Raw genomic sequence first — 27259 nt, forward strand, 5'->3', positions numbered from 1 at the left:
ACAGAAGCTTCTTGGTTTTATGAGGTTCCGTTTGTCAATTGTTGGCCTTAATGTCTGAGCTACTGGGATCCTGTTCAGAAGGTCTTTTCCTGCACCAGTGAGTTCAAGATAGTCCCTACTTTCTCCTTGATCAGACTTAGAATACCAGGCTCCCGATGAGTTGAGAGTTGAGTTTTGTGCAGTATGAAAGATGAGGATAAACGTTTCTTCTTTTTCATGTAGCAATTCAGTTTGACCATCACCATTTGTTAAAGATGCTGATTTTGTTGTTGTTGTTGGTGGTGGTGGTGGTGGTGGTGGTGGTGGTGGTGGTGGTGGTGGTGGTGGTGGTGGTTTTTCTCCAATGTGCATTGTTGGTCTCTTTGTCAAAAATCAGGGGTCTGTAAATGTGTAGACCTATATGTGGGTTCTTCAATTCTAATGGACTAATATGTATGTTTTTATGTCACTGCCATGCTGGCTTTATTACTCTGTAGAGTAACTTGAAATCCAGGATGGTGATCCTCTAGCTATTCTTTTTATTGTTCCGGATTGTTTGTGCTATCCTGTGCCTTTTGTGTTTCCATATGAAATTTATTTTTTTCATTTTGGGGTGAAAAATTGCATTGGAATTTTGATGAGGATTGCATTGAGTCTGCTGGATGTCTTTCTGAAGGATGGCCACTTTCACAATATTAATCCTGCCAATCCATGAGCATGGAGTCCCCACCTTCTGGTATCGTCTTCAATTTCTTGCTTCAGTGTCTTAAAGTATTTTCCTTGTACAAGCCTTTGGTTAGATAGCTGTTGAGGCTGTTGTGACTGGAACTGTTTCCTGATTTCTCTCTCAGTATGCTCCTTTTATTTAAGTGTCAAGGGTCAGAAGTCTATACTGAAAAGAGCCACTCCAAAAAGTCTGCTGAGGAAGAACACCGTGGCCAACAGGAGCACAGTGCAGAAGTGGTCCTGGGTAACATCCGCATTGGCCGTGGGGATCTGCATCTCTGTAGTCCTGACCTTAGTCCAATTCCTGATGAACAAGCATCCAATCCAACCCAGAGATCTATTAAAATCAGAGTTCTGAGGAAATACTGAATATTTTGTTCTTTGTCCCACTGAAATGACAGAATACGACATGCAGTAGATGCTATTTTTTAAATGTATGCTAAGTCATGTTTCTTTCCTGCTTGGGGTTCTCAGATTTAGTAAATAAAATATCAAATTCATAGTTAAATTCAAATTTAGATAAACAAAAATATTATGGTCCATAAAATATGGCTCATGCTATATGTGAGACACGTTTCTGTTGCAAAATTGTTTCCCTGAAATGTACATTTAGCTAGACATGTTATATCTTATCTGGCAGCTGTATGCCTTGGTTTATTTAAGGCTGTGATTAGTTAACATATATAATTCAATATAAACTTCATTATGACATCAGTGTTGTCCCCTTTCGTAAGCCTGCCCTGTTCAATAAACAGAATTTCTTGTTTAAGATATTTTTGCTGTACTTTTCTCTTCCCATCCAACTGCACTTCTGGGTGGAGTTACATATAATACTGCAGTTTTATAAGACTCCACAGTGCCTAGATTGTATGTATGGATGTATGAATGTATGTATGGATGTATGGATGTATGGATGTATGTATGGATGGATGGATGGATGGATGGATGGATGGAGTTATCTATTTATTTATAGTTGTCCAGTGCACTTTATATGACACTGTATCTGAATTTCCCTCTCGGGTTCATCTAAACTTTCTCATCTATAACAACTCATGTTGTATTTAGTTTGGAGTATTATCTTGAAGCCTTCTGCGTTTGTGATCTCAAAACTCAAGAAATGTGCTTGAATTTGTAAACATACAGAATTGTATGCTGCTGAACATGGCAGACGGGAAATGACTGATATGCACATAATGAGACGGATAAGTAAACAATAATTAGCCCCTCAGGAGAATTCTAATATGCACATCCTATAGCAGTGACTGAATGAAAAGCCAGAAACTAAAACATAAAGAAGCCACTTTTCTTAAAGGGGGGGGGGGGGGGGGGAGTCCCTTCCTTTATGGCCTTTGTTTTATAAGGAAGAAGGCCTTGGCTCTAAAAAGTCTAAGGAAAAGGAGTTTACATTTCTTCTTGTTTCTCTGGGGCAAGCAGTTAAAGGCCAAAAAGGCAATTGTCTCATCAAACCAAGCCTAGTAAAATGCACAAGACAGGGCAAAATGTGTGTGTTTCAGGAGACCAGGGGAAGGGTGTCACTGCGGTAGAAAAGGCAAGAACAAAATGCAGGTGCCAGTAGAAATCACTGCACACAGTTACTATCCACACATATGTGTAAGTATGTGCGTGTGTGTATATGCATGAGGCTTCCCGGTTATTGGAAGTCTGTGATCTTCTCTTACCAGAAAGCAAAATCAAAAATAAACCTCAATGTAATAACTTAAATGTCTCTTAAATGACTTAAAAGGTTTTACTTGTTTCTTTGGGGTATTTTTCTTTAAAATGTTCTTTAGAATAGACTAGTTTTCCTAGGGAGGCCATCAAGAAATTATAGTATATAACACATTTATAATATATAATATTTTGACTCACTCTATTATAGTATTTTTATAGTGCTGTCATTGAGGCTGAGCAGAAGATTGGAGGTTAATCATGTAGAATGCATGACCCGCTGACTTAATCAGGACTAAATTGCATGTATCTGAGATACACATTTTTAATCAGATTGGTTTAAATGTTTGTAGCATGATTAATAATTCTCCAAGGAAATATAAGAAAGTGCACATAATTTTCTTCTAAGAAATCTGTTCTAATACTTCCTCCTACCTATCTCCGAACTCCTCATTGGTAACACAGAGAGAGGGCAGCCTCTGGCACTCAGTGTTTCTCAGCAGTAGACAAATTCCAGAAAGCATCTCAGTGAGAACAGTGAAGTCCTGGATCCAGCCCCTGCTGTAAGGTCAGCCTGAAGGGAAGCTTCATAGGGAAGGAGACTGCAGTATCTGAGAATGGAAGGTTGCGGGTTTACCATCTCCTTGTCTATGCCCCTCGTAGGCTCTTTTGGTTCTAGCATCGTAACTGCCAAGGGATCAGGTAATTATACGTTTTCCATAGGAGGAAGAATTTTTTTTTAATGTTGCATGTAGAGACAAGACCTCCATAACAGAGAGACCACTTTCAGCACTTTTATATCAAAGTCAGAGAAACTCCCAGTACCTGGCAAATAACTCAGCATCCTGATGCCAGACAGCACAGAGGGAGCAAAGGAAATCTGAATGTTTGGACATTGTAAACATGTGCAAGCCACATCTTTTCTCAAAAAAATAAAAACTCTCACTGGCAATTTTTTCGAAAGACAAAGTAAATGATGAGTGGCTTAATTTCCCCCCACACATTTAAACTCGGGGTTACATTGTCATCTTTGGCATTTTACAGAATGGTCAGGGGAAGACACGTATGTAATCTTCAAGTTCTGCCCTTGGTTCTTTTAAAAAAGAATGTGATTAAGCCCTTATAGCCAAATCACACTAACTAGAACTTATTTCAGGACATTAAAAAAAAAAAAAAAAGAGCTAAGCACAGAGACAAATGTTAATCTACCAGGATGGTGGTCACATCTGAATACTGGCTCAGCTGCTCCACAGAAGGCTGTAACACATGACAGGCTGCAGTGTCTTCTCTTCTTGTGGAAGGGACCATCTTCCTACAATGGGCCACTGAGGGATAATTAGCATTTTTGACTTGCCCGAGTTGGATTGCTTAAGTGTCTAGATAATTCTATGTCCACATTTCTGCAGATTTTTCCTGTAAATGGGTCTTGGTTGTCAAGTCTTCCCATTTTGGAAGTGTTGGTTTGAAAGATGATAAACATGGTATGAGGTACAGTCTCCATGATTCACTTTTATTGGATGTTTTATTAGACCTCACCTAATATTAATATGAGCAAAAATTGTTGAAAGGGCGAAGATATGGTATGAGAAGAAAGTAGTTTCCCTGAGCAAAGCAGATTATATTTTGGATTATTAGGGGCAGTAGCATTTCAAAAACAAACACTGCCCTGCTTGGTGTGCCATGTGCTAGCATCGAGAAACAAAGATAGTAGAAACTTGAAATAGAGGGGCATCAAGTAGAGAGCAGCAGCACATGAGATTTAATAAGACCTGTCTTTTTTAATGTATTCATATATATATATATATATATATATATATATATATATATATGCTCTGTCTTCACACACACCCAAAAGAGGAAATCAGACCCCATTACAGATGGCTGTGAGTCACTATGTGGTTGCTGGGAATTAAACTCAGGTCCCCTGGAACAGCAGCTAGCACTCTTAACCACTGAGCCATGTCTTCATCCCTTGATCTGAGTCTTAGTAGAAATGCATTAATTATTTTTTAAATATAAGAATAACAAATATTTGTTGTTTTTAAAGTACATAAAATGGATCCAAAAACTCAGAATTATTTCCTATCCTAAACCAGGGTATTTACCTCTAAAAAACAAAAGTCTAACTTTTTACCTGTCTACTCTCTCCCTTTCTCCCACTCCTGCTAGGTGACAAAGACCCCTGAGCATGGCTCAGGGTGGGGCCTTCTAAAGCAGACATTTGCCATTGTTACTCGACTCTTTTTGCACCTCAGAATTTTCAGCTGCCAAATGAAGAAATTTTTTCTTAGACTCAGTGATTCCTTAGACCCAAGAGATTCCTTGAGCTCCTTGAAGAAGACGCACAGCCCTTCAGAGCTGTCTGTGGTGCTCTCGGCTCATTTGAATGAAGTACAATCAGTGTAACACCGAGCAATGTGTGGCTGGTGGTGGAGTTTCTCCCAAGCTCACATGTTGTTTTCTCTGTTCCAGGTTTCTTTTCTCCATGGAAAACTCCAAAGCCTGTAAGTTGAAATTCCTATGCTTTTTTCTTTATTTCTATTTACTATTAATGCCCATTAAATACACAGGGAATTGAGTGACCTTAAATGCTCTTCCAGCCCTGAGATTGACTCCAGGATATCAGAAGAACAGACCCAGTGTGCCCTTCTGCCCTTTCTTGTCCTCAAATACAGGAATAAGTCATCTCATTTTCTATAGTTATGCCCATTTTTAAAAGCTTTGTGTACTAAATTTGTTTCTTAGAGTTGATTTTTTTAAATATTTCTTAACTGACACAAAAAATGCTTATGAACAAAATACTAAATATGACCTGTTTTCACTTTTATGTCCTGACAACTTGGTAACAGATCATAATGCACAATCGACATAATTAATGCAGGTTACATATAAACTATAAGGTACAGTGAACCCAAAGAATACTAGCAATAGCAGTGTACTGTCCAAGCCTTGCCAGTTAGAGCTGTGGGCCATTTCTACCACGACAATACGTATCTGCATGGTCACCTTTACCAGCCGTTTTTCTTCTCTTCCCCCACCCTAATACAAGAATAAGTCATCTTACACGTCTATAATTATCCACACTACAAAATAGACATCAACATTTTCAGGATGACAGAACACAAATACTTTATAAATCTTTCGTGTTTCCTATCACAAATACTATATGGTCATGCAGTCACATTAAGTTTTCAAAACTAATGCATACTGTAAGGCTGGAGGGCATGTCCTACAAATTAAATTGGTTTCCAAACATTTGTTTTATTTTTAGTTACATTTGAATGTCTATAGAAAGAAATATATGTGTGTATATACATATATTCTAGTTCTGTACAGATAAGTAATATATCCTGAGTATATATTTGTATGTATCATTCTACATAATATACATGGTAAGCATGACAATCACTTAGCATAGTGTTTCTAAGATTCGTCAGATACTGGTGACCTCTACTACCATCACCTAACCTCTCTGGTCCCACTTCTCTTTTAAAGATGCTGAAACTTTATGCCAACATAGGAAATAAGTGTCTTTCAATAATGATCTTACAAAACTAGGTTAGCTAAGTGGGCTTAGCAGTTAGAGAGTTTTTATTGCCCTAAGGTTGAAACTAAAAAGTTGTGTTAGCACTATAACAAAATGTCCAAGATAATAGCTAGCTTATAAAAAGGAAAGTCTTATTCTGGTTCTATTTTGGAAGTTAATATCAACGATTGACTGGCCCTGATGCTCAAAGCATGTGTAGCAAGCAGCACCTCATGGCAAGAAAGCTTTTTTCATCACAAGCCAGGGAGTAAAAGAGAAAAAGGAAGAACTAGAGCCTGGCAGTACTCTTAAAGAATACACTGCTGGCATGCTCCATCTCCCAAGTCCCACTACTTCCCAGGAATGCTGGTCCAGGGGCCAAGTCTTTAATACATGGACATTCAACACACAAGCTATGCCAGTGTTAACTGCCTACATCTCCTAAGCCAGGTTGGTTTTCTGGATCTCCTTTTCCTGTGACTTAGAATATGCTGCTCTTGTAGAACACTGGACAGATACAGTGGCAAAGAAGGACATGCACAAAGTACATCCTCAGTTATGACTGCTCAGATGGTCTACAGAGTACATCAGAAGGAAAGCAGGATGCCTTGAACTCAGAAAATCACTTAATGATGTATGCAATTTTGAACGAGGTATTTTTAAATGCATGGCATGAAATGTGGCTTATCTTGCCCAGCTTCTAAATAGTTCCATCCCCACCTCAAATCTGGGCTCTGTGGTTGCATACATCTTTATCTGATTTTACCAGAAACCTTGCAGCCTCATCATAGTGTGACAATTATGCAATCTAGTGATTTCCTTACATGTATTACAGTCACACAAATTATGTCATTTGGCATAATTACCATCATTATTGCCGTCATTATAGTAATTACGCCTATAGTCAATAATTCCCAAAAAGGCTTTATAAAACCCAACGTGCAATTAATCCCAAACCTGTGCATCTTTACAAGATCTGAGGCCTGGACCTCCAGATTGCAGGCTGAGTAAGTATGCAAGGCCTTTGATTTAATATCTCCACATATCTACACAAAACTGCTTGGACTAAGAGGCCCAATCAGTTAGAATGTAGACTCTTAAGCATACTTCTTGGGTTCAAGTGTTGCTGCTTCTCCTTATTGGTTTATGACCTTAAAGTAGTTGCTTAAGACCTCTACATCTCAAAAACCATATTTGTAAAATGGAAGTAATGCTAATACCTTCTTGTCTGTCCCTGTGGGGATTCTGAGTTAATCCATGTAAAGTGCTTACAATGGTGTTTCAGCATGTTGAGCTCAAACATATAAACATCTATCACTGTAAAAAGCAGATGCCAAGTGCACAAACCCTTCGCACGTAAATCACTCCGCAAAATGAATACAATGTGCTAAATTGTTAATTGAAACAAATACACCGTACCCACAGTGTCTGGGTTCAGACACCAGTCTTCAAAGTAAGACTAATGACATACTTAGTGAGGAAACTTCCTAATTGAGACCTGGCCTCTGCCTTGGTCTCAGCCAAGTGGTACTCGGGGACTTAACAAGTAAGATGACTCATAATGAGTTCTCATTGTCTTCAGGTGGCAGGATCTAGGTGTATGTTTCAAAGAATTAAACCCAATGCCTTCATTGCCCAGCCCCACCTAACGTAGTACAGGAGTAGGTTTAGACTTGTTAGGTTGTGTTTATCCTGCTGTCAAAAGGAAGAAAACAAATTGTAGACATATTATTTTGTTGGGGGGAAGCCTGTCTCCTTTCTCAGCTCTCTCTTTGCTATATACAGCCAAGAATCAGAAACTGGGGATAAAGCACTTACCACCCACTGAGCTTCTTTGCTTTACTGTTTGATGTCTGGGTATAGACCATATGTTTTTTCTAGCCACTCATAGTTCAGAGGTTGTGCTGAACTATGAACCATAGTGTCAGGTATTCATTCATTCATCCATTTATTCACCATTCACTAGTTCAAAGAGAGCAAAGTTTTCCCACACACATAGAAAATAAGTTTATTTCTATTGAGATGTTTACAAATCAGCCTAGTTGTGGTCACTGCTGAGACAAGAGCATTCCAATAAGCCTAGCTGTAAGATAAATGTTAACAAAAATGATAAACAGAATTACCCAAGGCCAGGAAAGCAATGGGAACAATAAGTAATACCCATGGCCCTGAGCAATGGGACAGGATCTGAATTCAAGGTATTCATGGAATCTAGAAACCAAGGTCTCTCAGAAAGTAAGGTGGAGTCAACAGGATTAAGCCTCCAGCCTCAGCACAGGGTTTCTCTAAGCCAAGGAAAATGTTTACTCAATAGCCTCCCTGGTTGGAGATCCAAAGTAAGCCTATTTTGAGAGACCAGGCTAGGAGCTACATGGGGGAGAAGACTAGATGTTTACTTTTCCACAGACAAGGATTTTGTACTCTACAGTTTTAAAGCACCCCTGACAGAGTGACTGGAGGTTTGATGAATGTCATTTCAAGAAGTTATAGATGCTTTACCAGGCATGACCTGGGCTTTTGACTAATTTTCCAACCTCTGGGCTATAGAAATTGTAGAATTTGTCAATCTGCCACAGAGAATTTCCCCTAAAATGCCCAAAGCATTATTTGTTCTGTTAGCTTTATGACTGTTTTTTGAAAATACCAATATTTCACCAGAAGCATAGTTCTTTCAGTGGTTATACGTGAGCAGTATGCACACTAGCAAAACACATGTGGATATTAGAAAACCCACAGCAAAAAGATGAAGGGGGGGAGTGTTTCCCAAAGTCCCATATTGACAAGTGGGATGTTATAGATCATATTTCTAATTTCTTTTTAGCTTTTATCACCTTAAGATTAAGAATCAGAATGAGAAAGTCACAGCTAGAATGTGTCCATGTGGTACCTAAAAGCAGTCAAACTGTGTTATGCCTTTAAACACAACTGTGACCTGGTACCTCATAGCAAAGTCACCATAACAGATGAAAAGAAAACTCTCTCCCTATATAGATGTTTTTATTAAGTTCGAAATACACATTTACGGGTTTTTACTAAGTAGAAGTAAAAATCCCATTGAGCATAAAATTAATTTTTGTGATGCTTACAAGATTTGTCTCCAAAGTGGTTATGGTCTAAACCTAATGCCCCTGTTGGAAGTATAAGTTGGTTCTGACCAAGATCTGTTACTGGACCTCAGGCAAGCCAATTACCCTGTCTGTGCTTCTAGAGGTTGTATTTAATATGAGGCAGCTGAATTCATCCTTGCCAGCTGAAAAACAAACAGACAAACAAACAAACATCTGAATGAAAGCTTGGGCCAGGATCCCATATAAAAAAACAATTTAAATCCAGTCTCCCTGAATTAAAAGTCAATAATCTACTTGTTTCCAAGTTTGCTATGTTTAGTTTCAACTTGAACCCCTACCATGGTTCCAGATGGGTGGGATGGACAGAGGAATTGTTACTGTCACCCACAGCATGTCTGGAGAGGACAGGTGTCTGTGGTCACTCACATTCCTTCCCGCCTTCGGAGTATTGGTAACTGACAGATAGGGATGGGAGTTGGAATTCCCACTAAAATATAGCCAGTGTAAAAACAACTGCAAGAAAATGAAGTAGAAAACAGAAAGCTGTATAAACATATCAGTTTTTTAGGTGTCCCTATTTTAATTATGAGTTCATTAATTCACTAAGAATGCTCTCTGAATACCTACTACAGATGGGACCTTTATTGATGGCCGGGAGTGGTAAGTGTTGCAGGGACAGGGAGTAAAGTTAAGTAGCATCACCCGAATGATTAGGCTGACTCTTCAAGGAAAGGAAGTGTCTATCTGCATCTAGTATCCAGGCAACATGAGGGAGAGGATACAGGCAGAAGGAGAAATAGGGGGGCTCTGCAAAGCCTTGGAGGCAGGAAAGAGTGCAGGGGAGCAGGGAAGGACATGAGTAAAGTGAGCAGAACTCACATCCTCATGGGAATTTGGCCTTGATCAGGAGAACCATATTGACCCTGCACAGGCAAGGTCTGGGAGTAAGAGGCTACTGTCACCCCACATTACATATACTGCCTGCTTTTTAAAGGTAGAAGGACAGGAATTAAGGTTAAAAATTAAGGTTAAATTAAGGTTAAAGGAAGGGCTACTGGTTGAATCAAGGTAAAACTAGCAGTGACAGCAGCCATCATGCTGAAAGGTGGTGTTAGTTCCAGATTCTTGTATGTCCCCATGGTATGGTGGGGATCAGAGGTCATACATGACCAGTTAGGAAGCAGTTAGCTACAGTGCTAATGGAGATATTTTAGGGGAGGCCTAACAACACCCACAGTGTTTGAGACTTCCTAGAAGACTGCAGTTCATTTGTCCCAGACAGTGCTATATACATACATGGCTTTAGGGGAAGCGATGGAATGTTCTAAGAGATGGTTGACATGTACACAGATGTTAAATGAATATGCATAGGCTACTTTGATTTCTCTTTTAGAGAAGTATAATAAATTGGGACCATCTTACATTAAGACAAGTATTACCCTCTTTCTGAACATATGCACATAAGTTATCTCAGGATACATGCTACATTTTATAAAGAAAAAAAATCAGTGAAATGAAGAGTTTACCAAAGATTCCTAGCTAATAGATGCAGGCTGAATCCACCATTGGTCATGTTCTCTGGTCTCCTTTTTTTTTTAGGTGATGGACCGGTGGGAAAATCAAGGCAGTCCTCAAACAAGTTTATCTGCTCCGGCCGTCCCGCAGAACCTGCCCTTCCCACCTTCCCTTCCCAGGAGCTCCTTTCCTGATTCAACAGAGGCCTTTGACCCACGGAAACCCGACCCATATGAGCTCTATGAGAAATCGAGAGCCATTTATGAAAGTAGGCGTAAGTGACAGCCATGCAAAGCAAGGGGACATTGATAGTGGCCAACACCAGCCTGGGGGATACCTGGGGGCTGAATGATCTGGTAGTGTGATTTTACTTTCTGAGGCTCAAAGGTATCTCCAGAGTAAGACAGCTGCTCTACAGTTGTCCTTCAAGCCTGGCTTCTCTTGTGTGTGATTGCATTTTAAGTGGGAATACTTTTATTTTTATGAGGTACTGTGTGAATGTTTCCATACATGTACATATTGTAGAATGATTGAATCGGGATAATTAGCATAGCAAAAAAGGATATCCATAATAAGAACATTTAAAACCCTATCTTTTACCTAAGTTTAAATATATATTATGATTAGCGACAGGCACTTTGTTGTGTGACAGAACTTAGCACCTTCCTATCTAACTGGTCTCTATACTCATTGACTTCAAGAGCCTGTCACTTCTAAAGTATCTCTGGGGCTTCAGTTGCATTTGCCCCTAAGCCCCTGAAGAAATGAGGATGGAGTCAGGTCACCAAATAAAATAAAGCAATGTTTGGAACTTCTAATCCATTGAACCTGACCTTGAATCTAAAGCTTAAATTTTATTGTCTTAGAACCTTGAAGGCAGCCATTGGAGAAGTTCAGGCCTTGAGTAAAATAAAATTACAGGCAAGGCTTTCCAACTCAGAATCATGAATCAATCCGTCCCCAAAGCTGGGAGAAGCAAGAGCCAATCATTGCAGCCTGAATCTTATGCTGCCTTTAATGTGCCTCGCCTGTTCATGTGCCCGGCTCGCTATTTGAAGACCTTTGGAATTATTTTGGCTTTTAATATCAAATGTATCTTTGTTGTGTCCCTTTCTTTCCTCTATGGGAGCTAAATGACACAGGTGTATAAAACATGACACTGGATAATAAGAGCCGGAGGAACTGGAGGGGAATCACGCGTATTTAAAGGGCCCTGGTCCCCGATGCCTCCTTCACAGTCTGCTTCTTTTCTTCGCTTCCAACCCCCACCCCCTAGTACATCAGTTCCACCTTCATCACACGCATCCTGAATGAGAAGTCCTCAGCCCTGTGTGATCGGTCTCAGGGGATCTGGAAGCCACTTGTTCCTATGATGAGTTCAGGGGCTGAGAATTCTGCACCCAGCTGGATAAGAGAAAAGCAAATGTTACACCTTTCCCCTACCCTTTGTTCAAAGTAAATTTGATAGTTAGTGATGTTTTTATAAAAAGATAAGGAGATACAGAATATGTTCTATGGGGGTGTGGTGAGGTATGGGGGAAGGGGATGTCTCAGCGAGCCCATGCACCCATGCATCCCTTCCTTCTGAGGGACCAGTTACAGGATGGTATAGTATAGAATAGAGTTTATTCAGGGCATGGGGAAGGGAGTTAAAAGGGTAGTAGAGGTAGAGAGAGGAGAGAGAGAGAAAGAGAGAGAGAGAGAGAGAGAGAGAGAGAGAGAGAGAGAGAGAGAGAGAGAGAGAGAGAGAGAGAGAGAGACCGGCCATGAGCACGCGGAGAGAGGGGTAAGGGAAGGAGGAAAGGGCTAGGGGACAGAGGAGGAGCAAGAAGGCAAGAGAGCAGGAGATTATAAAAGAGAGGAGGGGGCAAGCAGCGCCTTTTATAGTGGGCCAGGCCTACCTGGCTGTTGCCAGGTAACTGTAAGGAGGAGCATACCTGGGGGTGTGGCTAGGTAGCGGTGGGGTGGAGTTTAGACGGAACGCTAACAGAACAGCGGGCCATTGAGAAATCATTTTCATCAGAATGAGCCCACACATGCACACACTTTTAAATGATCAGTTACATCCAACTTACAGGGTTTTCTTCTGCCCTCTCTGGAAAAATGACTGAAATATCTTTAGTGTTTGTGTTCTTGGACTATCTACTACAGTAAAGTCAGAGCAAAGTGGGCAATTATAACTGGATGATGAAGGGTATAAATTTGGAGTACTGGTGCTCATTAAATTCAGAAGAAAAAAAAACGCAAAGCTATCAACCCATCCCTTACTGTATTTCTACCTCAACAGTCAAGTATTTGTGGAATACTTTGCTGTCACCACTGTGGCAAGAACCAGAAATGAACAGTATGCCCTGTTCTAGAAAATTTAATGGGGAAAGAAACAAAAGCGTAAATGAGTGGAGGAAGACACAGTGGATGCCCCTGCTTTCGCAGATCAGTCACAGCCACATCGCAGGACTAAGGGATCATCGGCCCCACAGCCTCAGCTTGCTTAATTGCATTCAGGGGCTCTGAGGAGTTGCTTCCTCTTGCTTTTGTACCTTTGTTGCTCATTTGCTTCTGTCCTTGTGCAGTTTCCAGAACAGTGCAAAGCTGGATGATTCGGGACAGGTGAAGTTTGTATTGTTTCCAGCGCCTTCTGTCTAAGAGCGCCTAACACAGCCATGCCCTCCGTTTCTAAACAGAAATTGTACATGACCCTTACTTATTCAACCCTAAAGCAATAAGGATTTCTGTAAGGAGCATCAGCCCTTCCGTTTCTGTTTACTGCCCTTCTCCTCCTCCCCTGTAGCATCCTGGATCTGAGCAAAGCAGCCACCTTAACCTCCAGTATCTTCCTTTGCCACCGCCCAGGGAGATTTTTATCTCTCTGCCGCAGCAGCACAGCACCAAGAACAACAGTCCCTCCCCCAGAGCCTGAGCCCACAGTGCAAAGCCCACCTGCCTGTGCCCATCAACCCTCCAAGGGTTCCCGGACACAGGCATGTTTTCAGGTCATGCCTCTCAGAAACCTCATTCCCTCCCCTCTTAAGCTTCCCTTCCACCAGGTTACTTCACAACACTCCATGGAGTGTGAATGAAACACAGAAACCAGGTAAGAACAACTGTCCCTGAAGATGGAAAAGCCATGTACGCACGGGCTTTCAGTACTCGCTACAGAAGCAAACAGCCTTTGGTGCGCTCCACCTTACCCACTTCCAAATATGAAAACGTTTCACTCTCTCACATTTTAGAGTGATGCCTTTTTGGTTTATTTAGACAGTCTCACAAAATTGCCGAAGCTAGCTTTAAACTGGCAAACCCCCCCCTTAGCTTCCCAAACAGCTATAACTAACGATTAGAAAGGCTAGCCTAAGTCTCGCCTTCAAACCGGACTTCCAGCACAATGATCAGGAAGCATATAAAAATTCAGATTTATAATGTTTTATTGCAAAACCCTTCTGTGCACGTTCCTTTGAATCATGTCCACAAGCTTTAAGTTTAGATCTACTAATTCTTCTGCCTGTAAGATTCTTCCTGAGAGAAAACAGAATTGGTAAGAGTGGAGGAAAGTACAGAATAGAATCCTACTCTAATCTGTAAAGCTCTTTGAAGTTTCCCTGGCTTGGTGCAGATCCAGGAATCCTCCCTTACAATCCTGCCAGGGGATACCAAGATATGCAGTCTCCAAATAGAAAGATGCCACTCCACCTACAAGCCTGGGCTCTACAGAGCTGTAGACGGTTTGGGTTCTGTAACATTGTAAAGAACTATTTGGATTCAAGTCACTGTTCCCCCCTGTAAATGACGGAAATTTATCAAAGGATGTAAATGCTGCAGTGCCTCATTTGAGTCCTAATGAGATTAAGTTGACAGTTTAATGTACGTGCACAGGACATCTTAATAAAGATGTGTTCCTTGGGGAAACTGTGCATTTAAACAAAGAAAGACAGCCATAGGCTAATAGAGCAGAGCATGATAGGTAGGTATCCTGAGAGGAAGCCAGCGCCACCTCCCATCCTCCTGAGATGTTCTAAGATGAGGAGACACCAGAAAGGGGACAGAAAAGAAGAGCCTCCACCCACAAGCAGGCAGTGCCCAGAGACGGATAACTTGCCCCCCCCCCCAGGGTCCACATCAGTCAACAGGAACAGATGAAGCACTCAGTGTGTGTCTAAAACTCTGGTAGGCATTCAGAGAAAATTCACAAGAATTCATGTCTAATTAGAAAATTAAGGTGAAACACATAGAGAAACAGTTTTTGAATAAGACTGCCTTGTGGAACACAGTAAACAATAACACTGGGACTTGAATGTATGCAGTGGTCCAGCAGAGATAACTACAAATGCTGGTAGATTCCCAGCTTCTGGGTCCAAGCCCACCTTGGCCAGTGGATAAGCATGCTGTTACAGCCTTTTCCGATGAACCTCATTAAGAAAGGTACTTTCCTTGCAAGCACAAAAGGAATAGCTTAAGTATCCCGTCTGTAAGCATTCGGGATGTTCACCCACAGATGAGGCTTCTAACAGGGAGTGGAAAAGTTATTCCTAAAAACCCTCACTGCTTCACCTCTCCCATGTCACATGGTCTGTACAGATGGCGCTGGCCTCGTTCCAACCCCGTATTTCCCAATGGAAAATGGTTTTTGATGATATAGTGACCAATGAGACCATGTAGGGTAACCACACCTGAGAGTTTCCTGGAGTGTCCTGGTCTTGATTGTCCTGTTATGATTATTAATAGTTTCTCTTTCATTCTCCAGAAACCATCTTTATTTGAGTGATGAATCGTATCGTTTTCATTTACTGCATGGCCTATTCAGTAAACAGCCATCATGGCTAAGAAAAGTGTATTTCCAATGTACAGATCTTGGCAATAATTTTTAACATTAAAACTAAGAAAAATACCTTTCCAGTTACTTAATCAAGTCATTTATTTAACTAATAAGGTTTTTGCCTCTACAAATTTTATCTCTAACTAGTCTTAGGATGACTATTTTGGTGGCTTATTTTGGTAGTCAAATTTCCAGTGAATGCCACACCCCTGACCCCATACCTAAAATTGTAGTTATGTTTAGATCTTGAAAATGGCAAACTTGAATAGAGAAAAACTAGGTTAAGAAGTTTTGCACAGTTAGTGTCAGGCCATGACCATTTGAGTTCTTAACGCACAGGCTAAATTAAATTCAACATTGCAATAACCCCTGCACAGAAAGGCACTTAATCTTGCCTGTCTCTGCTCCCCTGGGAAAGATGGTATCTAGATAGCATCAGGTGCCGATCACATCCCCTTCTTTGAGTTGGCAAGACAACCTGAAAAGCTTCCCAAAGAACGTGAGTGCTGCTCCCTTTGGGCTCTTACAACAGAAAGCTCCAGCTGTTCTAAGGAAGGTTGAGGAAGGGGGAAGCTCATCTCATTACTTCATCTTTCCTAGGGCCAGGTTTAGTCTAAGAGGTGAGCTTTTCAATAGGAAGTTATAGGGAGAGCTTCTGAGCATGCTCCATAATGCAGCTGAAGCAGAAGAGGGTCCGCACTGGAATAATGAATGACAGGCTTGACATTCTCCCTCGCTACCTGTCCCTTGCTCTGGAGCAGAAGTGAGTTGCCATGGAAGCTGGTACCAAACTTGTTTTTCTCTTCGCACTGAACCTTGGTTACTATAAATAACAATTTAAGAGGTTCAACTGGTCCACACTCCTTCGTGATAAGATCCCACTCAAGAGTGTGATCATAAACATGTCAAGGGCCCCTCTGTCTGATGACTCTGAAGCCAGAGCATCTTCAAAACAGAAGTTCTCTGGAATTTCTCCAGGAATAGCTCACACCATTGAATTTTTTTTTCCAGAAATTAGAAACCATAATTAACTACCTGGGTCTCCCTGGCAAAGTAGCAATCAGAAGTACCCACGGGTCAGAGAAGAGCCTAATGGAGATGCAAGTGTTTTTCAGTAGCACACCCAAAATGAAATTACAATCTATAACAGATCAAGGTGGGCAGTGTGTCCGCCACACTATGGCTTCTCCCCTGTCTTTTGATTGTTCATTATTGAGCTGACCCATCGTTCTGTGTAATGCACACACAGTTCATGTTGTTCACAGGCATGTACTTATATTTCCCAAGGGTTGGCTCCTTCCTTGTTATTGGTGAACAATGCATGGAGTTTGCAATGCCTTCCAACCTAATCAAAGAGCCATTTAGAAAGACAGTAGGATATGACACCATCTACCACAGTACACTCCCAGAGACTCAGGAAAGTGATGCTGGAGTGGCCACATCACACAAGGCAGTAGCCTTCCCCAGTGCTTGGAAAGAGAGCCCTCAAGAACATTTGAGTCTTTCACTTGAGCTGGCCTGACCCCACAACCCCTTCTCCATGGGACCCAGTGCTTGATACAGCGTACTGGAAAGGACAAATGTATGGAGGCTCTGATGCAGGCAGGTATTTAAGTAATCATAAAAGCTCATCTTGCCACCCAGGGAGCACACTTGCAACTGAACAGGGGCGTGAATCCTGGTCTACATTGCCTAGACAGTGATGGTGTTCCACACCCTTAATTAAATTACCTCTCGTGTGTGTTCTTTCAAGCACAATCTTATTTTGGTGAACTATCAAAATAAGATGAGGTGTTAAAAGTATTCAGACACTCTTACCTGTGACTTAACATCAGAACCATAAGATGAGCGAAAATATAGCACATTATTACTTTAATACCCTCAACTGTACTGCAAATGTAAATTTTCTCTGCCTTTTATCACTCTATCCTTGGTGTGATTTATGTTTATGATTTGACCTGGGGGTGGGGGGACTGCCTTTTAGTTGGCACTTCTAATATATTACTTTGACTTTGTAACATTTTGGAAAATGAGGTCGATAAAACCATTAAAGCTGTGTTTGCCATTTTTTGGTACATAGATCTTGATTAGTTCGGAAATGTGATTTCAAAAATGGTATCTTTAGGAAGCTGTCAAGAAAACTATGATACATATATATCTATCAGCTGCCTTTTAAACTAAAAAATGACCATGACATGAGCTACTAATATAGACAGTAAGATAAACATTCTGCTACAGCACAGCTTCTTGTGTTTGCGGGATTAGATATAATGTCATGATTTGTGAATTTATTATGCTCAGTAATTTAAAGCTTCATGCCTCTGAAGTTAGATGAAGGATGGAAGAGCAGAACTGGACCCAAAACTTAGTCCTTATCTGAGAGTTCTTCAGTGTCTAGAGTATTGTTAGTGCAGGTTCCCTGTGTAACCCAAAGTACTTTTATGAATAAATATGAGTCCATCAGGGCTTCAGTAAATGGAATTTAATTGCTAAGTGGAAGGCAAATTCTAGTGAGATTATGATAATATAAAGTGTCAGTTTTACACTAATGGCAGTAGCTAGAAGGCAGTAACCTTCCATTCCTGACATGGCTCTATCTTTCTCATGACAGGACATTTCTCATTCAGAGTCCTAGACTGCCACCATAAACATGAAGGCTCTTTTAAAAGGAGCGGTCCTACTAGAAACTAATCTGTCTTTACACAGCTTACTGGCAGGCATGGTCCCTGTGCCCCACTGGACAAGGCTAGCCCACTACCCAAAGAACTGAGCTCCAGACCAAAACAACCAGATTAGGTCGTATTGTAACATTTTTTTAACTTGTCTATAAAACATTTGGGTTTATATAATACAACCCTGTTATAAAGTCATGGGAGTCTAACACTGAGATGTTCTGTGCGACATTCTCCTCAATCTGCTTGAATACTATTGGGTTGCCCCTCTATAAATTTTAAGTAAAAAATAATCATTTATGTGATTTTATATTATCGCAACATAATCATTTACATGATTGTGATAACATTGTAAAATGTATTCCAACTTAAAACTGACTTACATATTAAACATAAAGAGGAGGATTTTGTGGGGGGAGCAAGGAAATTTTGCAATTATTTTATCAACAGTCTGTTTTCTGGCCTAGAAGGATTTGGTGGCAACTTTGAGTTAATTTTTAGTAGTATAAGCTCTAATAAGTTCATCATAAAGGCAGTAATATCCTGCCAATCACAGATGAATCTCAGGTTATGCTTAACATGATCCTTACTTGGCTGGGTGTTTATTGGCAAGAGGTTTATGGGCATGCGCCTTCTGCACGTCTCAGATTAAATCCCATCACATGGTTTAGGAATGTGTCTATAGGAAGAACCAAAGAGGAAGGTGAAGCATACTTGAAGATCATAGGAAAGAAAGTATACCAGTGTGGACAGGAGCAGTAGCACATGCACCTGAACTCAGCACCAGAGAGGATGAAGCAGGAAAATCCTGCTTGATGTCAGCCTGGGCTACATAGTCTTTCTTGTTTGCAAGAAGAAAGAAAAGAAGGAAGGCAAAAGAGAGGGGACAGCCAAAGGTCATAGGGTGCTGTGCTTCACAGTAGTGGTGAAAACAGAACACAATATTAGATAGTGAGTTTTAATTACAAGCAAGTTAAAAACAAAAAGGTATTTTCATGTGCCTTTTTATTTTCCAAAAAATGATCCTGAAGAGTTACCTGGGATAAGATGCAGGAGGACTCCCACGAGTCTCTCAGCACCATGACTTTTCTCACCATTTGCACAATGAAGGACTTTTAGAAGGACACAACCTGGCAGTCCTGTGTGTTCCCCTTGTGAGATGTAATAGCTCTGGGAAGCAAATGAAAACTCAAGGGATAGTTTAGTAATGTCATCTTCTATGCATTCAGTAGTTACCGATACAGAGTGTATTTCTTCAGCACATCTGTGAGGGCGTAGGGAGGACCTGCATGTGTCCATCCTTACCCCATGAGAGCAGCTGGTCTCCAAATACCTCCAGTACAGAGAACCAGGATCTTCAGGGTCCTAGAATTCTAAATGTGAGACATTCCTACATTTAAGAGGTGTTTCATGTTTTTGATGTTAATGACTTTGTGTTGTTAGATATGTTGTGGCCAAGTCATAATTCATATGCAGGTTCTACTTTGCTAGAATGAACAAGCTTAACTGAATTTCTTGGGCATAACTTGAACTTTCCAAATTATTAAGAATCTCAAAATATTTGGACTGGTATTAAAAGCGTGATCATTGATTGAAATATTCACTTTTCGTCTTAGTGTTTTACGAAAAAGTATCATAATAAGGTTTCAAAGAACTCTTGCTGCATATATTTTGGGTTCTAAATTGACATACTTCCAAATAAATAGTCTTATATTGAACATAAATTTTAATAATATTTGGAAACGGTATTTTTCCATGCTCATAAAAGAATACATATCTTTATTTTCATGTATGTGGGAATACATGAACATACTTACTGACACATAGGCAGGCAAATCTATCCACCAACTTCTATTGATTTTAGAAACAAATGATCAAGAATTAAAAACATGAGCACGAGGTTTGGGTTGGGGGAGTTGTAGTATCAACAAAACAGAAAATAAAGACGAATTTTAAAATGACAGAAATGAATTTCAACTTTAATTCCCCATTTTCCCATCCAGAACAAGTGCCACCCAGGACCAGTTTTCGAATGGATTCCTCTGGCAAGTATTCAGAATTCACAGTTCTGTGAAAACACGTCTTCCACTTTGTGTAACCACTCATTCTCCTGAGTAGTATCAACTTTTCACTATGTGATACTCACTGTGACGATCAACTCACCTACATATTCACATATGTTCAAGACAGAGAGCAAGCCTCATCACTCTGGGTCTGGATGCTTGCAACAAAGGACAAAACATCATTAAAAAAAAAAAAAAAAGTCTTACTAAAAGACTGTACTCAGAACCACCTGTCGAAGAAAACCCTCAGATTACACAAATCCGTGCTGTCCAGTACAGCAGCTACTAGAATGCACTGTAGATGAATTATCAAGCTGTGTGCTACCCACACTGATTTCCCAGACTTAGTTCAAAATACTTACGTGCTTTATATTAAGATGGTATTTGGATAATTGTTAAAATATATTATTAAAATTGATATCTGTTCAAATGTAAAGTGACTACGTGGCAATATTAAATAACTCCTATAATTTACATTTTATTTTAGCCAGATAAATGGAAATAAGAAGGTAGAATATCTCAGGAGAGGAAAGTTAAATATTCCCTCCAGAAAATCTTATTAAAGAAGTTGTTAATATAGATTGAAATTATTTTCAGCTTAATTAAATTCCTCTATCAACTTGGTTTATTTAAAAAAAATAATTCTAGTTACAAAATGTATTTTGATACTATTTTAAATTAAGATACACTATTATACCTTCTAATTTAAGAACTTAAGAATTACCTTAATACTTTTACTTGTTTTTTTAAATTTATTCCTCCCAAGACTGCATCATTTTTATGATGTAACCTATAATATATAACATTGTTGTAGACTCAAAGGAGGAAGTTCCTGCTGAGACCCTCTGAACATCTGGTTAGACTGCTAGATGTAAGTCCTGCACACTCAGAGTGTGCAGACAGCAGTGTTTCTCAGTAGCAGCCCCAGCTCAGCACCATGGGCCTCAGCACACATCCTAGTGCATCTCCATGGTGACAGCTCATCATCCACCTCAGCTCTAACCCCCCTCAGAGAGTATGCGCACTGGAGATCATTCTTCCCTAAGTTCTCTGTCATTTTTTGAGTATGTATAAAGCACAGAAGATACTGCTTAGCATCCAAATACTGTCTAAAGTAAGTGTTTAGCTCCGTTTGAAATCTTCAGGCTGTGGCTGTTCTTACATCTGATTGAGCTGCTGACTATAAAGCCCTTGTCATGTTTAAAAATATCTTATGCCCAGGGAGAAAATGATTATTAATATGACTAGGCCTAGTAATTGTGTTTTAAATGGAAATCAGGACTTAATGTGGTCTCAGAAAATATACTTCTTGAAACATTTCAATGTCCAAATGTATTTTATTTAGAGATGAAAGAGGAGGAGAAGGGTTGCCCAATAGCTCGTTATCTTGATATATGTACAAAGTCATACTTTACATCTAAAATATAAAAGTTATTAGTTTGAATACCTTATTCTAATGTATGACTCAAATTTTCAAGAAAGAACCAATCCAAATATTTTAACAAAATACATTAACAAAATATAGAAAATCATGACTATATTCAACATAGCTCCCTAATGAAATTTCTTACAGAGTTAAAATAATTTTTCATCAAATTATCCAAGGCAGGTCAGACAGACCACGTGAGCCTTGCTAGGGAGAGTGACAGGAACCATGCAGTTTGTCTTGCTGAAGGCGCTTCTTTAGAACCCAGGGCCATAAATCAGCACTATTAATCAGGACAGAAATCAACCAAATGGAAAAAGAATAAAAAGTCTGCTCAGTTTGTTATTAAAATGATATAAGGACATTAAAGAATTCAGTAATCAAACCAGGCTTGGTGGCACATGGCTCTAATCTCAGCACTTGGAAGGCAGAGGCTGGTGGTAAGCTCTGTGAGTATCAGGCCAGCCTGGTCTACAGAGTGAGTTTTGGGTCAGCCAGGGCTACACAGAGAAACCCTGAGAGAAAGGGAGAGAGGGAGGGAGAGAGGGAGGGAGGGAGGGAGGGAGGGAGGGAGGGAAGGAGGGAAGGAGGGAAGGATGGGGACAGAGAGAGAGAGAGGAGAGAGAGAGAACAGTAAGGGAGGGGGAGGGGAGGGGGAGAGGGGAAGGGAGGGGAGGGGAGGGGAAGGGAGGGGGAGGGGAGAAGAGAGGAGAGGAGGGGAGGGGAGGAGAGGGTTCTATTATGCCCACAGCCTGCTGCTATCTTATTACCAAAGGAATAAAGGGGGAAGGTAAAGAAGAGAGATTTCTTTAAAACCAAATGTATCAGCTACTTACTTGGTAATGTTTGATTCCAGTGATCAAAACCAATTAATTCTTCTTTAAGTCAGTCAGTATCTAGAGTGCTTGAAAATCCAAACCCTCAGATATATTTAACAACACCCTTCAGTTCTTCAGTCCTTTCTCAGGCCTCCTAGATCTCTTTACAAGAGAAAACCAAAACCAGCAACAGTCTTCTCAATAGGGAAAAATGAATAAATAAAGGCTCTTGCACCAAATGTGATAATAAGACACAGTACTTTTGTTTAATTAACACATGAAAGAGATTCAGCTACCAGAATACAACAGACATGTTTACAACAGCATCCCATGTGACAAATTAATCCACTGAAAATGCTGCTCTCAAAACCATGCTTTTCAAAGGCAGAAGTTCTTTAAATGTGAAGTGTCCTGGAATCTTAATGCAAACAGGAACCAGCTTTTACAAATCTGATGTCCTTTGTTATGAGGGAAATTGTCCTGATACCATTTACTGCTTTTTTGAGACAGAGTCTCTCACTCTGGGTTCCTGTCTTGTGACTGGAACTCACATTGATGCACTCACATTGAGTCTGTACCCCAGGTGCTGGGATTAATGCTTTGTTTGCACCAGCACACCTGGCTTTGAATGGGAGCTTTTCTAAGACTGGTGTGAGCCCAGAACACTTTAGAGCTTGTGTATCCCATCTCACTGGCTTTCCTCAAAGGTCACACAGAATCCTATCAGAGACGAATATCATAAAGCACTTTGTTTCCTAATGCCTGTGTGAACTGGGACCCTTCTTCTAAGAAAGATAGAGCACTGGCCGTGGCTAATCCATAAAACACCAATGTCCAAGAGATCTCCTTTCAGTCATCCCTCTAACCCCACTGTCTCCTTGGGCAACATCTGAAGAGTGTCCCTGACAGTCTTTCTCAAATTGCTGAGGGAGAAGAAGAAAATAAAAGCAAGTACAAAACAAAACAAACAAGGAAGCAGAAGAGAGGCAGGTGTGTGGGCATGGATGGGGAGCATCCTAAGTGACTCGGGGGTTAAGTGTCTGCCAGGCCTCTATCTGATGAGCTCCCAAGTGCGCCGTTTCCTTCTAGACAAGGTGGACACTGGGGACAATGAACTGCAGAGGTGAAGAAAGAAGCATTTGCCTGGGACCTCCTCACTTACAGTAATAAGGGGAAAGGTAAAAACATGATATGGTAACTGAGCCCATCATCAGAAGACCAGCCATGGTGAGGTATTAAAACCATTAACTCTTTCCCAAAGCTAAAAAAGCAAGGAAGGAAAGGGACAGTGCATTCCATCTTTGTGCTTAAACCCATAGTGCATAAGGCCGGGCACAAAAAGGAGAAAAAACAAAACAGAAGAAAAATTATCTTTCTAGAAGCACTTATTTAAAAAAAAAAAAACCCTCAAGACAATCTATCATTTAAACTATTTCCAGCTATTTATGTCTCTAAAGTTTCTAGGCCCTTCAGCATCTATGTTTGAAATGAGCAAAGAAATGAATAAATCACACCTGCTGCCACACAGCTCTGACAGAGAGCCTCTCTGGCTCTCTCTTACTTGGTGGGTGCCACCATGCTGTTCATGTCTGCCTAGAACGGAAAGGTAATTGTGAAGCAGTTGAGGACAGGGAAGATCAGAGCAATAGTCAGGGCCCCCTCCAGGACTGGAAGGACGATGGTTCAGCAGCTAAAAGCACTTACTGCTCCAGGGGACCTGAGTTGTTCCCCAACATCTGTACTGGGTGCAGCTCTGGGGTGTGCAATGCCATGTTGGGTCCTCTACAGGCAATAGTGTGTAAACACATTTGTGCATACACAAATTAATTTTTAACTGTCAGGGAAAGGGCCATCAGAAAGTAAAAGGCTATCTTGTGTTTGCATCTCTGGTTTTCAGGATTAAATAAACCAGATAAAATCTAGAATTGTTTCCACTTCAAAAAAACTGGTTCATTCACTAAGAAAAGTTCTTATATCCTACAACAGTACTCTCTGACATAAACCAAATCCTTAGTACCTGACATCTCAAAACACCATTGCTGGGGTTGTCATAATCTTAGCATTTTCTTATAGGAGAAATCTCTTAACAGATAAGATGCAGCATATAGCAGAACCCTCTTAGCATTCTTTGGGCAGTACACACAGGTACCAATGTCATGAAGGAACAATTTTTCACTGGTGGGTACACATACCAGTCATGCTAGAACAAAAAGAGGTAGGGAAAAGTTCTGTCTCTTAAAATACAAAAGCACCGTTACCTTATTCTTGCATTTCCTATGTTTCTATGGTTGAGAGTGTTCCAAGTTTAAAGTGACCTAGAAGGTGGGGGGCGGGGAGGGTGTTGATGTTGATAGCTGTATCCTAACCAGTTTGTGGAGGTTGGACTGTGCTGGACTATCATCTGTCCTCTTCCCCATGTATCTCTCTGACCCTTGGGAAACGTACTGCTGTGGTTTTATAGGATTGTCCTACCAGCCTCCAGATGCCTCAAGGCTTATTGAGTTTTAAAACCATTGTGTCTTATATTGTATTGAGCAAAGTTTTTACCATTTCTTTACCACCTAATTCTAACTAATAACTGAGGCCTTCTAACTTTTCCCACCTTTAAAGTATGAATGATTGCACAGCTTTTAAAGGATAACTAGGAGATATGGAAATCTAACTGGTTATTCTTCTTTGACAGTGTTGTAGTATTAGTTGAATGTGAAAAACCTTGGTTCTATGTATGTTTGGGCATAAAAGACACAAATGCTTGTGAGTCTTGGACAGTATACACATATATAGTATTTATAAGCCAGTTCAGGTCTCTTAAGGGAGTATCAGACAATTATCATTTGCCTGCATGTCAAAAGTAGACGGCTTGCCTTTCATTTGTCACTGAAAATGGCCCAGATGGTTGGGTACAAAGCCCAGCCTAGAATGGCTCTATTTGGTGTGCTGTACCTACAGCCCTTTATTGGACAGCTTTGATTGATGTGCTTCCCCCAAAGACCGCATACAAGACACGTGTGACATTCTCTTAGAAGAGTCAACTGTTTTTCATTGTTTTAGTTTATTCTAGAAATGAAATAAATACCATTCAGAGTTTCCCAGCTTTCTTAAAGATCCATTTCTGTTCTTTTGATTTGACTTTAGCTGGGTGTCCCTCATCCAATTTATTTTCAAGATGCTAATGAAATCAGTAGTTCATAATGGCTTTCATATTCTAAAATATCTGGGGGGCGGAGGACAGTTCTTCTTGAGCCGAGATAGATTTCTGCTTGTATCTTACAAAAAGGACTAAAGGAACTTACCAAAAATAAATTACTTAACCCCCCAATGAAGCAAGATTTAAAGAATATTTTCTAATTTTTGCAATTTTAAAAGCTACAACTTCTATTAGACATTATAACACATACACACACACTCACACACACACACGTACACACTTACGTGCACAGCAGAGGCCAACACTGAATGCATCAAATTGGAAACAGACGGTAGTAGCTTACTAGGCAGTACTTAAATTGACACTTGCAGGTTTTGCCATCTGGTCTCTCACTCATTTTCTGAGGTAATCAGAGCAAACATCCTCAAAGTCATAGAGAGGCAGGCAAGCTTCTTAAAGGCAATCCAAAGTTCTCTGGAAAATTAAAATTTATCATCAACTTCTTTCTCTCTGAAGCTCATGTGTTCTCTCCACCTGCGGAAGATGCCCTAGCAATCCTCGCAGCTGCTCACTGCCTTTCCAGGGACTGTGCACATCTAGAGTGTACACTTCTTTGCCACCGTGTTTTTTCTCTCCTCTGTGCTTTTCATTGACTAACAACACTCTCATTAATCACATCCACAAAATTAATTTATCATCAATGTGCTGTTTCTCGGGAGGTGGGGAAGAGGCAGTATTCGTTACTCAATGGGGTTTCCTTTATGCCAGGTCCAGATTATAAAGAATTGGATGTTCACCTTCGGAGGATGGAGTCTGGATTTGGCTTCAGAATCCTTGGGGGAGATGAGCCTGGACAGCCTGTAAGTTGAATCTAGTGTATTTCCACACATGACTGTTTTGTGCAGAAATACCAGGAAAACATCATTCAGCATGGCATTGAAACAGAAATGTTTAGAAAATTGCAGTTTGTTTTCTCTTTTCTATTTTCCTTAACAATCCTTGACAACACACAAGCATCTCTGTGGCCATTATCTCACCATGCTACTGTCTTGAAGAACGGACTGATTCTTGTTGAGTAGTTCAATTATTTAATGGTTCTGGAACATGGGATTCTATAAGAGACCGTCATAAAATAAGACAGAAGAGGTGGAGGTGGCTGGAAAACACAGAATTATATATGTTAGCAACACAAAAATGATAAAGACCAGAAAACAAAGGAGTAAATAGACATAAAATCAAATTCTCTGCTACAAAAGCTAAACCAGATTGAACTGAGGCATTATGAGAAGAATATGTTCATGGATCAGCAGCAGTTGAAATTCTCCGGAAAATTTGAGAATGGTTCTGGAGCGATCTTTATATTAATATATCCATATAGCCATATGGATACACATACTCAGAATGGATGCATAAAATAGCAGTACTCATGGATACACAGAAAATATAGTGAACCTTTGTGAGTGTATAGTAAAATATCCTCCCAAACACTCACTGTAGAGATGTATCTTAAATGGTGCTCAAGGAAACAGAGGCCCAATGTGAGTACATCCCATCCTAGCTCATATAAAAGACTAAACAGTAAGCATCTGTTTGGTCATCTGCAAAATAAGGGTAGCCAGAATCACCATCCTATAGAATGGCTTTAAAGTTTAGACTATGGATGACATAAGCTAAAACTCTTGGTGCCTGGGTCATAACAACTTCCAAGTAAATCTCTATGATCATCAGCCTGTCTTCTACCATATTAGTAGATTGTTTCTCAAAAGAAATAGAAAATTGACCAGCAGAAATTCCCAAAAGAAAAAAAAAAGTCAGTCTAAAAAAGGAAAGAAACCCA

At 40.3% G+C, this 27259-nt stretch overlaps 1 protein-coding gene across 1 annotated transcript in view; it reads left to right on the forward strand.

Annotated features, from left to right (window-relative positions):
* Nucleotides 1-27259, forward strand: part of Magi2 (membrane associated guanylate kinase, WW and PDZ domain containing 2) — a 172567-nt gene that overhangs the window by 128258 nt on the left and 17050 nt on the right. Inside the window, exons 5-8 of the mRNA XM_076913183.1 lie at nucleotides 4846-4877; nucleotides 10567-10756; nucleotides 19971-20012; nucleotides 26191-26282. Coding sequence (XP_076769298.1) covers nucleotides 4846-4877; nucleotides 10567-10756; nucleotides 19971-20012; nucleotides 26191-26282 — 356 coding nt within the window. The remainder of the gene's footprint in view (nucleotides 1-4845; nucleotides 4878-10566; nucleotides 10757-19970; nucleotides 20013-26190; nucleotides 26283-27259) is intronic.

This window comes from Arvicanthis niloticus, chromosome 15 (assembly GCF_011762505.2).
Source record: "Arvicanthis niloticus isolate mArvNil1 chromosome 15, mArvNil1.pat.X, whole genome shotgun sequence".
Classification (NCBI taxonomy): Eukaryota; Metazoa; Chordata; class Mammalia; order Rodentia; family Muridae; genus Arvicanthis; species Arvicanthis niloticus.